The sequence below is a fragment of the Tachyglossus aculeatus genome, chromosome 14, assembly GCF_015852505.1.
Source record: "Tachyglossus aculeatus isolate mTacAcu1 chromosome 14, mTacAcu1.pri, whole genome shotgun sequence".
Classification (NCBI taxonomy): domain Eukaryota; kingdom Metazoa; phylum Chordata; class Mammalia; order Monotremata; family Tachyglossidae; genus Tachyglossus; species Tachyglossus aculeatus.
The window spans coordinates 20,436,173-20,450,147 of NC_052079.1; the positions used below are offsets into that span (position 1 = coordinate 20,436,173).

The 13,975-nt window shown below is 45.2% G+C and overlaps 1 protein-coding gene across 1 annotated transcript in view; it reads right to left on the reverse strand.

The window, feature by feature from the left end:
- Positions 1–566: 566 nt before the first annotated feature.
- ZFC3H1 (zinc finger C3H1-type containing) overlaps positions 567–13,975 on the reverse strand; it is a 62,035-nt gene continuing 48,626 nt past the window's right edge. The window contains exons 28-37 of the mRNA XM_038756055.1: positions 13,731–13,929; positions 13,346–13,440; positions 10,078–10,188; positions 9,668–9,772; positions 9,349–9,514; positions 4,405–4,505; positions 1,873–1,974; positions 1,272–1,311; positions 887–949; positions 567–755 (exon numbers count right to left, since the gene is read on the reverse strand). Coding sequence (XP_038611983.1) covers positions 618–755; positions 887–949; positions 1,272–1,311; positions 1,873–1,974; positions 4,405–4,505; positions 9,349–9,514; positions 9,668–9,772; positions 10,078–10,188; positions 13,346–13,440; positions 13,731–13,929 — 1,120 coding nt within the window. The 3' untranslated portion in view covers positions 567–617. The remainder of the gene's footprint in view (positions 756–886; positions 950–1,271; positions 1,312–1,872; positions 1,975–4,404; positions 4,506–9,348; positions 9,515–9,667; positions 9,773–10,077; positions 10,189–13,345; positions 13,441–13,730; positions 13,930–13,975) is intronic.

A 13,975-nucleotide genomic window follows, 5' to 3' on the forward strand; every position in this document is an offset into this window, starting at 1 on the left:
CAGAATGCAGAAAGGGCAGTAAACAACCCTCTTAGGGCCTTCAAGTGTAACTAGCAGACTTGGGGCCAAAGCCGTTACACTTTTCCTTACGACTGGCTGCTTTGGGTTTAAATCCTGTAATGCAGAATCTCAAAAGGTTCAAAAAGGGAAAAGCAAAAGGGGACTGCTCGCTTTGTACTGTAAACACAGCCCCGGGAAACTAACCCAAACACAAATCTCTTGAGCACCAGAGTGTGGTAAGTGAATCGGGAAGAGCACAACACAAGGGAAGGGAGAAGGGGAGGTGGGGGGGTGGGAGGGGAGGGGGAAAATAAAAGGAATAAAATAAAAATACAGGTCAGTCAGTTGGATGAGCTATACTTACGTACATGATGTTATGAGAATCTGGCAGGACTCAGAAGCAAGCCAAACAGGGAGTTCATTTATCCAACTGGAGAGGATTAGGTTCATTGCTTCCCGTTTCAAGGACAAACAGATTGCAAGGATTTGATCGGACCACCAGAGCGGGCCTCTGTCTTACACAGGCCTCGGCATGGGATCAGCCTAATCTCGAAGAATCATTCGAATGATTTTGGCAATTTATTAATAGGCTATACAGGCCTGACTGCACGCAGTGTTCAGTGATACTTGCTCTCTGTTTTGGAAAGGTTTAAATTTAAGAGCTCGTTTAGGCTGACTCCAATCTCTTGGCACTTGGAAACTAGTTTTCTCAGGTTATCAGTTTTACCTCCTCCTGATGCTTCGAACAAGAGTTGCTGCAAAGAGACAGGGAAGCGGACAGGTCAGGCCCAGGCCCGGCTTGAGCGTTACCACATCAATGGACATGGCAAATGCAGAAAATTTTTTTTCGCAAGCATCGAGTTGAAACAAAAAGTGAAAACATTACATCTTTCCACAGTGTTGCACACAGAGGTAACTTCTGAAAGGCTCTCTGATATAAATGATGGACCTGGAAGATAGAAATGTCAACTCCACGTTACCTAGGCAAATAAAAAAAGAAAAAGACTCTGACAACACAGACTGCCATTTGGTCTAATAAACCATTCCCTCAGAGAACAACCAATACGCATTAGACCTCGAGATGCGTCACGGCTACTGAGACGCCACACGGGGTTCTGACTTCCATTTCCCCAAATTTAGTGGAAGACAGAGTGTTAACCCTGCAGTTTCTCTTTAAAATTCGGGGTTAAGAGATAAGACCGAGGGTAGTTCCTGCTCTCTACTGAAATGCAGTTTAAAAAGGAGCCGTTCGGTCAACGACAGCCGCTTACCTCTCTCTGTCCCTTTAGAAAGCACTCGGCAGCAATGGCTCTGAGAAAGAAGGAATATAAAAAAGGGGAAAAAAAAATTACATATCTTGGTACATAATACGATGCCCCTGCTGGAACAATACTGATTTCTGGGTGCACAACGCCCTGAAAGGAACAGGAATCTAACTTCCAACTGAAGGGAACCTATAGTGAAAAGAAAAATTCAACAATTGTTTTTAACAGCTTTGCTTGAATGAGACAGCGTTAGAGAAGAGGGTCAATGTAGGGTAGAGGTCCTAAGGCCTCTTAAAATAGGGGCAGAGAAGCACTAGAGAAAAACCACCATGTAATGTACACCAAAGCAGAAATTCTTCCCCAAAACACGTGGGATTAGATGCTCTCTCTGCATCTTTTCCTTCCCGGAAAGTGCAGGGCCTAACCCTTCCTCTCATTTGGACCCATCAGCCAGGGCTGAGAAACTCAAATTCTGGGGTGGAGGTGGGGTGGGGTGGGGAATCCTTTTAGAGACCGAGAAAACACCATTTTCAAGTTTACCTGTGCGTCGCAAACCTTACAAACAAAAGCTATGGCTATGAAAACAGTTATATGATTGTTGCATTACATTTTCCAGATGGCCAGGCATGTTGGGATATTATACGTAAACATCTTGGCTTGCAGTTTCAGAATCTGAACATTGTCCTCTTCCCATTCTTGCTGGAGGAGCCTGTGAAGTACATTCAGAAAAGTGAACGCAACATTGAAATCGCGCACCATCCCCGTACCGAAAGGGGTCTCGTGTAATGACTTCAGGTTTTAAATCTTTTATTTCCCCCAAAAGCCCTCTTAGACGGCACCAAGGAATATCAACCGAGAAACCCGGCAGCGAGCCGAGTGGGTATCTGCTGCTCTTTGGCAGGAAGGCACACCTCCAACCTCTGCCCCAGGACAGAAGCAACGGCGTACCCTTCAAATTTTCCACAAGCGTTTGCTTTACCTATGTATTTTTCCTTCATGCAAGCTTCTAAAAAATACACGGCATATCTAAAAAGTGAATACGGACGTTACATTTTCTGCGGAAGTGAGAGAACACATCATAAATGCTCCTCGGACTACAGTACAAAGTGGATCAGAACAATAGGAAAATTGACATTTTCTTTCCCCATCTTTTATTAGAAGAATCAAGAGGGGCATAAAGAAGAATGTGGGCAAACATTAACCCAAATAATGGTCTGCTGAGAAGGATCGACAACTTACTCACATCCTACATAGTCCAAACAAGCTTTTTTTTTTTCCTCCCTTTTGAGCATGGGTCCTCTGCCTTCTAGACTGGAGTTGAGCAAAGGTCACGAGGGACTCCTGCTGTCCCAATAGGGACATCCTGACCCTCACTTCCCGCATGCTCCGAGCAAGCGGGAAGAGGAGGGATTTATAGGTGGAGGCGACGGCGGCAGCAGCAGCAGCGTGAAGCCTGGGAAGGTTTTGATTGTGGCTGGACTCTGCGCAACGAAGCCACCAAACTGAGCCTTGTCTTTCATGGTGTTTGTGCATTTCCTCTCCATCCCCCCGCCTTACCTCCTTCCCCTCCCCACAGCACCTGTATATATGTTTGTACGTATTTATTACTCTATTTTACTTGTACATATTTATCCTATTTATCTTATTTTGTTAATATGTTTTGTTGTCTGTCTCCCCCTTCTAGACGGTGAGCCCGCTGTTGGGTAGGGACCGTCTCTTTATGTTGCCAACTTGTACTTCCCAAGCGCTTAGTACAGTGCTCTGCACACAGTAAGTGCTCAATAAATACGATTGAATGAATGAATGAATTTCTACTGTTTCATCTTAAGTGCTTGTCACTAAACCCATCCCCATCATTATTTCTAGACTGTGAACCAGCCCGTGAGTGCTAAACGCGGGTCTAATTCTCACCCACGGAATCTCACTCTAATGCTTTACACACAGAAAGAAGGCACTTCAAAAGGACTAGCCATAAATGCCAACTTTTCATTTTGAGTCTGGGGGGCAAAGATTAAGTGAGAGGACAGAGACTGGGTGGGTATCGGCCTGGTTAAGAGTTCACAAGCCAGGATTATATTGCATTTATTGTAAACTGTATTAAAAATGGTATTTATTAAGTGCTCACTGTGTGCAGAGCACTGTACTGAGTGTTTGATTACCAAGGCTGGGTGTCTACCTCGAAACAATGTGGAGGCTATTGCCCCTGTGCCATAGAGGAGTGGGCGCATCTGACTGCTACTACCAAGTGTATGAATTGAGGCTGTATAAATTAAAAACATTAACATTTGCCTCTGGTCTGGCTTTGCCCTCTTTCACTCCCTGCGTATTAACTAACAACCTCTAGGTTTCAAATGCTTTTGGTGGTGAATTGACCATGAGTGAGACTATGAACTCCACTCTAGGTCCTCCACTATTAGCTCTTGTTAGGCCACTGGATGGAAAGGACAACCCTAAGGAGTTGAACCTTGATCCAAGACATTTTTACGGAGCTCCAAGTCCACTCCCTCACACAACGCGTGTGAATGTTTTGGAACATTTTCTGCACTCGTATTTGGATTCACCTCCAAGACCTGTAACCAGAAGCTGGTAAAAACTGGGCTGAATTCAATGGGAAGTAGGGGGAATGCATTTACTGTAAATTTGTGAATCTCAAGACCTCCAGGGAAGCTTGAAAAAGATTCCTATTCCTGCTCCAAGAGACTGCAATGGAGGAATTCATCATCTCCCGGTTACAAGGAAGGCCAGAACAAAGACATTCACTCCATGTCCTTTGGGGGTGACTTAGGGAAGTAGGCTCCAGGATGGTTCATTCCAGGTCTCTGACAAGACTTCAAAGTTTTCCAATCGGGTTTGGAAAGGTACAAAAATGAAGCCTGGGCCTTCCCATACTCATTCTTCCTAAAACCTCATCCCACTTTCCTGCTCTGGGTCCAAAAATGAAAAGGTGGCACCTGGGAACAGAAGACCCAGTTGGGGGGATGATGGGGGAAAAGGGGAGGTGTAGAGAAAATCAAATCTTCTAACTACACAAAACTTAATTATACTGCTCTCGAGTTAAGCCATCAAACCCACGCATCTCCTTAAACGCATGGACAGTGCTAGGAGAGGAGCACCTTGACAATTTTCCATACTCCCTTACCTTAGTGCAAGTCCAGAATTGGTAGGCATCGTAGAGCAAAATCGTTCCAAGATTTTGGAATGCTGGGACTTCGGAACACAGCTCAAATAATAGAAAATCACCTGGAAAATGCAGGTTCCAAAAATGAAGGCAATTAGTAAATGACTACCTGCGAGTTTGACCACAAAGACAAAGTGTTCTTTCAGATGGTATGTGTTTTACTGATAAAATTCAACCAAGAATTAATGCCATTCTTCCCTCAGCCCAGGGCATTGCCTAGAGTCAGTTTTTAAGACTGGTGGGCTGTGATTTGGATACTGCTCTGTAAAAGGAGTGATCCAGTCTAGTGCTCAGAGTTACTTCCATTCCTGAATCCACGATTTGATGCATGCTTTCCAGTTAAATGGCAAAGCTCATATTTTCCCATTTGGTTTATAAGGAGCTTGACGCTGACATTAAGGAGCATTAACAACTACTGTGGCTGGAATCCTTGGATAAAGAGTTCCATGAAAGAAGGATAAAGAATAATTTTTCACTGATTACAAATCCAACCTTGAGCTCTGTGCCTCAGTAGAAAATTTAAAAACTTCCCCTTCCATTGAAAAAAAAACAACACCAAAAACTGAAATATCGTCCACAACAGTAGGAAGGGTATCTCTTGAGTGCAATGCTCTGTAGGATTAAACCTGGAGTTAACACTCTAATAGGGCTAGCAATCAAAGCTGTTTCCACATTCTGACACCAATTCCTTACCCTTTCACCTCAAAACCCCCACCCAAATTTTATGGATATATATATATACAAGTTTGTAAGAACCTTATTTAGGCATTTTGAGCCATTTGGACATTGCTTAATGTAAAATAGGAACAGATCCTGAAACTTATCCATGCTATTACATATATATATATATATATATATATATATATATATATAAACTCGTCAATTCTTATATATTATGTGTGTATGTGTGTGTGTATATATATATAGAGAGAGAGAGAGAGGGAGAGAGAGAGAGAAGCGTACATATGTATATTTTTTGTTGGTGAAAGGGTGAGGAATTATTTTTAAGGAAGGACCATGGTAGTCATAGTGCAAAGATAAAGGCCCTCTCTCAGATTTTACCCAATCAATGGTATTACTGAATGCTTATTGTTTAAAAGGGACTCAAGTGCTTGGAAAAAAAAATAAATAGTAATGATAATAATAATGGCATTTGTTAAAGCGCTTACTATGTGTCAAGCATTATTCTAAGCGCTGGAGTAGATACAAGTTAACCAGGTCGGACCCAGTTGCTGTCCCACATGGGAGTCACAGTCTAAGTAGGAGGAAGAACAGGTACTGAATCCCCGTTTTACAGATGAAGAAACTGAGGCACAGAAGTGACTTGCCCAAGGTCACGTAGCGAGCAATTGGTGGAGACGGAATTAGAACCCAGGTCCGGTGACACCCGGGCCCGTGCTCTTTCAACACAAAGGAGTTGGAAGGCACAATCCCTGCTCACAAGGGGCTTACAGTCTAGAGGGGGGAGACAAATATTAAAATAAATAACCAATAGGGGAAATGGTAGAGTGTAAGAAAATGTACTTAAATGTTACTGAGCTGGAGGGTGGGCTGAGGATCGAGGGCGTAACGGAGGGCGGATAGGGGACTTACAGCTTGATCAGAGAAGGCCTCTTGGAGGAGATAAGAACAATAAAAATAACAATTATGATACTTGTTAAGCGCTTACTATGTGTCAAGCACTGTTCTAAGTGCTGGGGTAGATACAAGGCAGTCAGGTTGGACACAGTCCCTGTCCGGCATCGGGCTCCCAGCCTTAATCCCCATTTTACAGATGAGGTAACTGAGGCCCAGAGAAGTGAAGTGACTTGCCCAAGGTCACACAGCACACATGGCGGAGCTGGAATTAGAATCCGTGACCTTCTGACCCCCAGGCTTGTGCGCTAGGAGACGTAATTTGAAGCACGGAAGCAGCGTGGGTCAGTCGAAAGAGCCCGGGCTTTGGAGTCAGAGGTTATGCGTTCAAATCCCGGCTCCACCAATTGTCATCTGTGTGACTTTGGGCAAGTCACTTCACTTCTCTGGGCCTCAGTTACCTCATCTGTAAAATGGGGGTGAAGACTGAGCCCCCACCCATGGGACAACCTGATCACCTTGTAAACTCCGCAGTGCTTAGAGCAGTGCTTTGCACATAGTAAGCATTTAATAAATACCATCACTATTATTATAAATGGGCCTTGGAAGGTGGGGAGAGTGGCGGACTGCTGGTTATGACAGAAGGAGAGGGTTCCAGGACAGAGGGAGGACAAAGGAAAGGGGTCGATGGCGAGATACATTAGATTTGAAGTTCAGTGAGTAGGGCATTGTTAGAGGAGCAAAGTGTGGGCTGGATTATAGTAGATCGGCAACGTATCGAAGGACACTGAGAGCCGACTGAGTGCCTTAAAGTTGACGGTAGGGAGGTGTAGAGGTGATTAAGCAACAACTGGAGGTTTACAAAGAGTGGGGAGTTGTGGGTTCAACTTCTTTTAGAAAAATTATCCGGGCGGCAGAATGAAATATGGCCTGGAGTGGGGAGACAGATGTGGGAGAGGGTAAAAGCTTGGATCGGCAAGATAGCAGTTGGGATGGCAAGGGATGGGTGGATTTTCGAGAAGCTGTGAAGGTTGAGATGACAGGATTTGGTAACAGATTAGTTGAGGGTAATGCCAAGGGTGCGGGTTTGTGAGACAGAGAGGACGGCAGTGTCAATCAGTCAATTGCATTTACTGAGTGCTTATCATGTGCAGAGCACTGTACTAAACACTTGGGAGAGTACAACATAATGTAACAGACACATTCCCTGTCCACGGAGATGGAAATTTGCGGGGAGGCCAGGATTTGGCTGGGAAGAAGAGTTCTGTTTTGGAAGGGTTAAGCTTGAAGTGGCGGGGCGACCTCCAAATAGAGATGTCCCGAAGGCAGGAGGAAGTGCGAGCTGCGGAGAGGAGAAAGGTCAGGGCTGGAGGTGGAGATTTGGGAATCATCTGCCCAGACACAGTAGCTGAAGCCATGGGAGCAAATGAGTTCTCGAAGGGAATGGGTCTAGATGGAGAACAGAATGAGAAGACCGAGCTGTGGGGTGCAGCTAGCGAAATCCAGACATCTCAGGCCCTCCTTGTTCATCTCAAACTCATTTTCACCTGCTTATATCTGCCCTTTCCTCCACACAGCAACATAGTTCTCCACCTTTGTTGACTTGCTTGCCCACTGCCCGCAGCGGCTGTTTCGGACGTTTAACACTCTCCTCACCCGCCCTGCCCCCTATTTTGCCCCTGAATGGGTGTAGATGGAGAATAGAAGGGGGCACAGAAGTAAACCTTGACAGGACTCCCACAGTTCTGGGATGGGAGGCAGACAAGGAGCCCGCAAAAGAGACTGAGAAAGAGCAGGTACAGAGACAGGAGGGGAACCGGGAGGTGAAGCCAAGGTTAGATAGTTGCCCAGAGAAGCGTTGAGGTCCCCAGTGCTGGAGATAACTGAGCGGTTGAGGTGGATTAGACTGGAGTAGAGGCCACTGGATTGGCAAGGAGGTCATCGGTGACCTGAGAGAAGGCAGTTTCCTTGGACTGGAGAGGGGGGAAGCCATAATGCAGGATTCAAGAAAAGAACTGGAGGGGAGGAAGTGGAGGCAGTAGGAGTTGGAAAAGGAATGCTAGGAGGAGGGAGTTGGAGGGAGGTAACTGGAAGAAGCCATGGGATCATGGGAGGGTTTTTCCTAGGAGAGGGGATAGATGGACAGGTTTGACAACAGTGGGAAAGGAGCCGTTGGCAAGTGACTGGTTGAAGATGGTGGTCACGGAGGGGGCAAGTGTTTTAGTATGGTGCGATGGGATGGGGTCGGAGGCAGAGGTGGAGGGGGTAAATTTGAAGAGGAAGAGTGTGGGACTGGAGAAGAGCAGGGAAGATTTTAGGAAGATCACACACGATGGTTTCAAGTGAATCAATAAGTGGCTAAACGGTCCGAAACAGGTCGCGTAGCCAAGGGGCAACCGAGTCGATATGGGTGGAGAAGCCGCGTTGCTGGATGGGGGAGAGGGCTGATTTTAGGCAGAAGAGAGTGAGTTTGAGATGAACGAGGTGGGCCTGAGATGTCTGGGTTCCGCTCGTAGCGCTCTGCAGCTGGCTTACGGGAGCGGTGGGATCGCACTGTGGGGGTGAATGAAAGAGGGACAGAGGAAGTTGAGTTCAGCGGAGTGCGCAGAGTTGAGGGTGTGGATCTGTGCATCCAGTGCACATAGGTTGGGTATGACGACCTAAGGGGGCATGACGGCTGGAAAATTGGACGGCTCAAGAGACCAGAGGTTTCTGTGGGGGGACAGGACTGATCCGCACGGGTTGGAGGGGCTGGGAAAAAAGGCAGGTCAGAGAGTGGAATTTCAGGGATTGTAGAGTTTCCATAAACGGTGAGATAGAGCAGGCATCATTGTCGGTGAGATGGGGTGGAACAGACAGTCGATGGAGCTGAAGAGTGAGGGGAAGCGGGTGGCTGGAAGGTCATCATCATCAGGAACCTCCACAAGGATACTGAAGCTTCCGAGGATCGGTTTAGGGACAGGGAGAGAAGGAATGTGAGGACGGGGGTCTGAGGGGCGGTAGATAATGCCAACAAATAAATGGAGTGTGGGTGGTAGAAGTGGATGATATGTGCTTCAAAGGAAGGGAAAAGGGAGAGGTGGGATGGTACGAAAGTGGCACTGGGGGGCAAGAAAGAAGCCAACTCCTCCCTGTCCCATTAAGTCTTGGGGAGAGGGAGGGATGAGGCTTCCTTCTGGAGACAGACCCCCACACCTCAATAAGCTCAGATGGATTCTACAAGAACGTCTATTCGGATGGCATGCAAAGTTTGTGAAAGCAGTCTGCAAAGACACACGTATCATAAGAGTTTGCACCTAAGATTGCAACAAGTTACATACATTGTCTTACCCTATTATGAAATTCATAGTTGGTCCAATAATCAGCAGTACTAAAAGGAATCGGGTATCGGGTGGGGACCGTAACCAGGCATCTGTTCACTAAATCAGTGAAAAGTTTGAACTCTTGGACTTTATTTTTAGATCCAACAGCTTTGCTATTGGCAAAGACCAGATAACTGCCAAAATAAAGAAAACATTAAACATTGTGCTTCCGAAGTATTAAAAGATGCGTTCGATTACCATGAAACCGGGCAAGTCCTCCCCTTCCGCACCCCCACGCCCAGCCCACCGCCGCCAAAACTTTATTCTCACAAGGGAACAGAACTTACTCCATCCAAATGTCCTGTACCGTTTTGGATCGCATGACTGCCCCAAGAGCGGCCTCAAATGCATCTACGGCCCCTTCGGTGCTTGGGTGAATAGACTGACAGAGGCTGTTGTGAAAAAATTAAAGTTAAAAAGGAAATGAGTTAGGCCCGCCTCTCACTTGGACGTGTACTTGATGAGCTGAGAAAGAGGAAACGCTTTAACTGAAAGACAGATCATTTCAGTGAAAGAGGAAACGTAAACTGTCAGATCAGAAGTCTTACCTTCAACATTAGGGAATTATTTTGTGCTTTTTTTGTTTTTGTAAAGCCACTTACATGTTGACATTCTTAAAACAAGGCATGCATTAAACATTTATGTTCAGCAAAGAGGCGTTATACATTTCCTCACTTCAGGCTAGATAATCTCTCACCAGTAAATTTGCCACAAATATGGGATTTGTTGATTCAACATCTCATCATCGAAATTTCCTTTACTTAAAGGTGATGGAAAGTCACACTGCCCTGGAACCTTCAAGAGATACCTGAAACAAGAACATGAACTAAGGTCTGAAATGATTTCCAATCTACCGTAATATAATAAATCGTATAAAAAGAAATCGTAAACATTTTGAAAGCGAGAGCCGGTCTGAGCTAATATGAAACACTTAAGAGCCGCACTTCCATAACTAGACATCACGATGCCTGTACAATAGCTTGTTGCTGCATTATCACAGAGAAAAGGTGGCTAAATGAGACTAGTCCTTTTTACCAGAAAATGTTCTCTAGTTCTAATCTTTTTACCCTATTTCATCCTTCAAATCAACCACAAGAGAGCAGCATGCACTTTTTAAATTTCCACGTAAAGAAAGGGAATACTCTTCATTAGTTGAACGATCTTTTGCGTTTTGGAATCAGGGAACCAAAAAAAAAAAATCTAGCCAACTACTTCTATATCAGTATTGGATTTTTTGAGGAATGGGATACTTCAGGGAGAACGGAAATTTCACGTGTAGCTCAGAAAGACAAAACACTTGCCAAAATCGAAATTAGAACCTATTTTCAAACAACTATTCTTGCTGTCTCCTTAGACCCCAAATCAACAAAGTACAATGGAAGAAATTGATCCTACCCACACTTTTATAGATAATGCTTATCCAACAATGAAGGCAAATCCATACCTAATATCAAACTGTTTTACAAATGACTATCCCTGAAATAATACATTCTCACCAAATGACAGTTTTACTTCTAATCAAACAGCTTTGCATTAAACTGCAAAACAACCCAACCAAAATGTATAGGTGGAGGGGGAATAAAAACCCTTTGAAAGACCAGGTCTTAAGCCAAGTCCTCCTCTACAAACATTCCTGCTCCACAAAATGGGCGCTATAAAGCCTTTCAAAATTCCTCCCCAGAAAGTCTCTTGTTCAGATTAAATGCAAACCAAATGATACCAAAACCAGCTTTCCATTGACATTTCTGAGAGCAATTAAACATCAACTGGTCTAGGAACTGAAATTACTGTATTCCCTCGCACGATAATTCTCTCCTTCCCCTGAGCTCCCCACTGATTTTTGAGGCAGAGCAAGATTATTTTTGTAAGGCGTGACAGGGAATAGAGTCTTTGCTGACCTGTCTCTCCCCATTCCAGTGCATACTTTTCCTCTGCTGACCGGATCATCTTTCTATAGACCGTTCAGTCTGCTTCCCCACTACTTGAGAATCACCAGAGATCGTCCATCCACCACCACATCCAACAGAAACGTCTTACCAATGGCTTTACAGCCTTCCATCACCTTGAGCCCTCCTATCTTATCTCGCTGATTTCCTACACAAGCCAGAACATCCCTCTACGGCCAATCCACTCACTGTACATCAATCTCATCGTTCTCGCCACCGAACCCTTGCCCGCATCCTGCCTCTGGGCAGGAACTCTCTTCCCCTTCTCATCTGACAGGCCGGCGCTCTCTCCATCTTCAAAGTCTTATTAAAATCGCATCTCCTCCAAAGGCTTCCCCACTGGGTCCTCATTTCCCTCCACCCCGGCTTTTTTTTAAGGTATCCGTTAAGCGCTTACTCTGTGCAAAGCTCTATACTGAGCACTGGGGTAGATACGAGCTAATCCGGTTGGACACAGTGGTAAAACCCATCTTAGAGACGACAACTGAGGCCCAGAGAAGTTAACTGATTTGCCCAAGGTCACAAAGCAGACAAGTGGAAGAGCCAGAATTACAACACAGGTCTAACTCCGCTACACCCTCTCCCTTTCGCACTTCCTTTGAATTTGGATCTCAACCTCTTAGGCACGATCCGTTGCCAAATTGTACTTGCCAAGCGCTTAGTACAATGCTCTGCACACAGTAAGCACTCGATAAATACAATTGAATGAATAAATGAACCAATATGCACCCCACCTGCACCCCTAGCCCCACACTTATGGACATATCTTTTATATCTGTACTTTATAGATCTGCAATTTATTTTAATGTCTGTCTCCCCTTCTAGATGCCACATGCTATTATGGACAATAACAAAAAAAAAAAAATAAAGTCTTTTGTAACGCCACTACTTTGGTAAATATTTAACTCAATTCTCCCAGCGCCCCATAAAGAAACTAGGCACTTGGGGAAGGCTGCTAACTCTTTCTGAGCTGAGGTGCACTACATGGGGCTCTACTGGTTGGGAAAGGTGACTGCTCCATAGAGAGTTCCTTATGCAGCTAACGAGCTGAATTCCTAGAATTGTGTGCTATTCCTAATCCCTCATGGAACTGTCACGGTTCTGTATTTCCAAAGTGCGCAAAGCACTTCCTCGGAATTCGCCATTTCCCTCTGTAGATTAGCGGCACAGGAAGCAGGCATAAACATGCTGAACGCATTCGTCAAGGACAAATAATGGTCTCAGAAGGATAGGAAATTAGAACCATTCCAGAATTCCCTCCATGGGGAGGGGCAGCGTGGCTCAGTGGAAAGAGCCTGGGCTTTGGAGTCAGAGGTCATGGGTTCAAATCCTGGCTCCGCCACTTTTCAGCTGGGTGGCTTCGGGCAAGTCACTTAACTTCTCTGGGCCTCAGTTCCCTCATCTGTAAAATGGGGGTGACGACTGTGAGCCCTACGTGGGACAACCTGATCACCGTGTAACCTCCCCAGCGCTTAGAACAGTGCTTTGCACATAGTAAGCACTTAATAACTGCCATCATTATTATTATTATTATTATTAGGTTGTGGGGGGTGTTTTTCATACCAGCAAACCCCTTTCCCTATGGGTAACATGCAAAACTTTTTGCCTGGTCCATCAGAACTCTGCAATAAGTACCAGGGGTGCCTGGTTTTCCGGAATTTCTGCGGTTCCTCACAACTTTCATCCCCTCAGCCTCCGTATTCCTGCTGCGTCTCCTAAGGTGCGGGGACATGAGACCTTGGAGCAGTGATTTCAGAAACTGTAGCTTGTGCCTCCAAGGAGGGCTATAAAGGAAGTGGCCATTTCCAAGAAACTGCTGAAAGCTCTCAATTCAAAAGTGGCATTTGCCATCCGCCAACAGTATCACATAAGGAAAATAATAATAATAATAATAATGTTGGTATTTGTTAAGCGCTTACTATGTGCAAAGCACTGTTCTAAGCGCTGGGCCCTGAAGAAATCTCGCTGGGCCCTGAATCACTTAATGTATTTTAATTGTAGAAGAATCTGCAAACTTACCGGAAAAGATCTAAGGGGTTATGCTCCTCGAATCCGGGTTCAAAGAATGGTGCAATAAACTCTCGCAACAATGGAGGAATACTGTCTGATCGATCCTATAAACAGATGCATATCATATATATTCTGCTAATTTGAAGAATACGATATGAAGTTAAATACAGGCTTAACCGACCTGAAAATAACTAGGAAACTGATTTAAAGGGGAGCTTCTTGGAAAAGGGGTCAGAGGCCATTTTAATGCATCCCCCTCTAGCTAGCCAGAAATGGACAAAGGCGAGTATGCTCGATAAGTACCACTGCCACTGTCAAATGCCTTTCCCACAGCATGACCTGGTAATCGTATATAAGAAGCAAATCGGCAACCCGAATAGATCTCGGTTTTTACCTGCAAAATCAGGAATTTGCACACATGATAAAAAACCTGTGCGTTCTGAGGGTGGCTCTCAAATGTCGAAAGCCACACTGCACAAGCTTTGTCATACTGGTCCACGTGCAAATACAAAGCGACAAGGGCTTCCAACAACTGGCAATTCACGGGACATGACTCCAACAGTGATTTGCAGAGTTCCATGGCAGCTTCGCCCCTATAAGCCAAAGGGATTGCATTGGAAGATGCGTACCGGAAAGCTC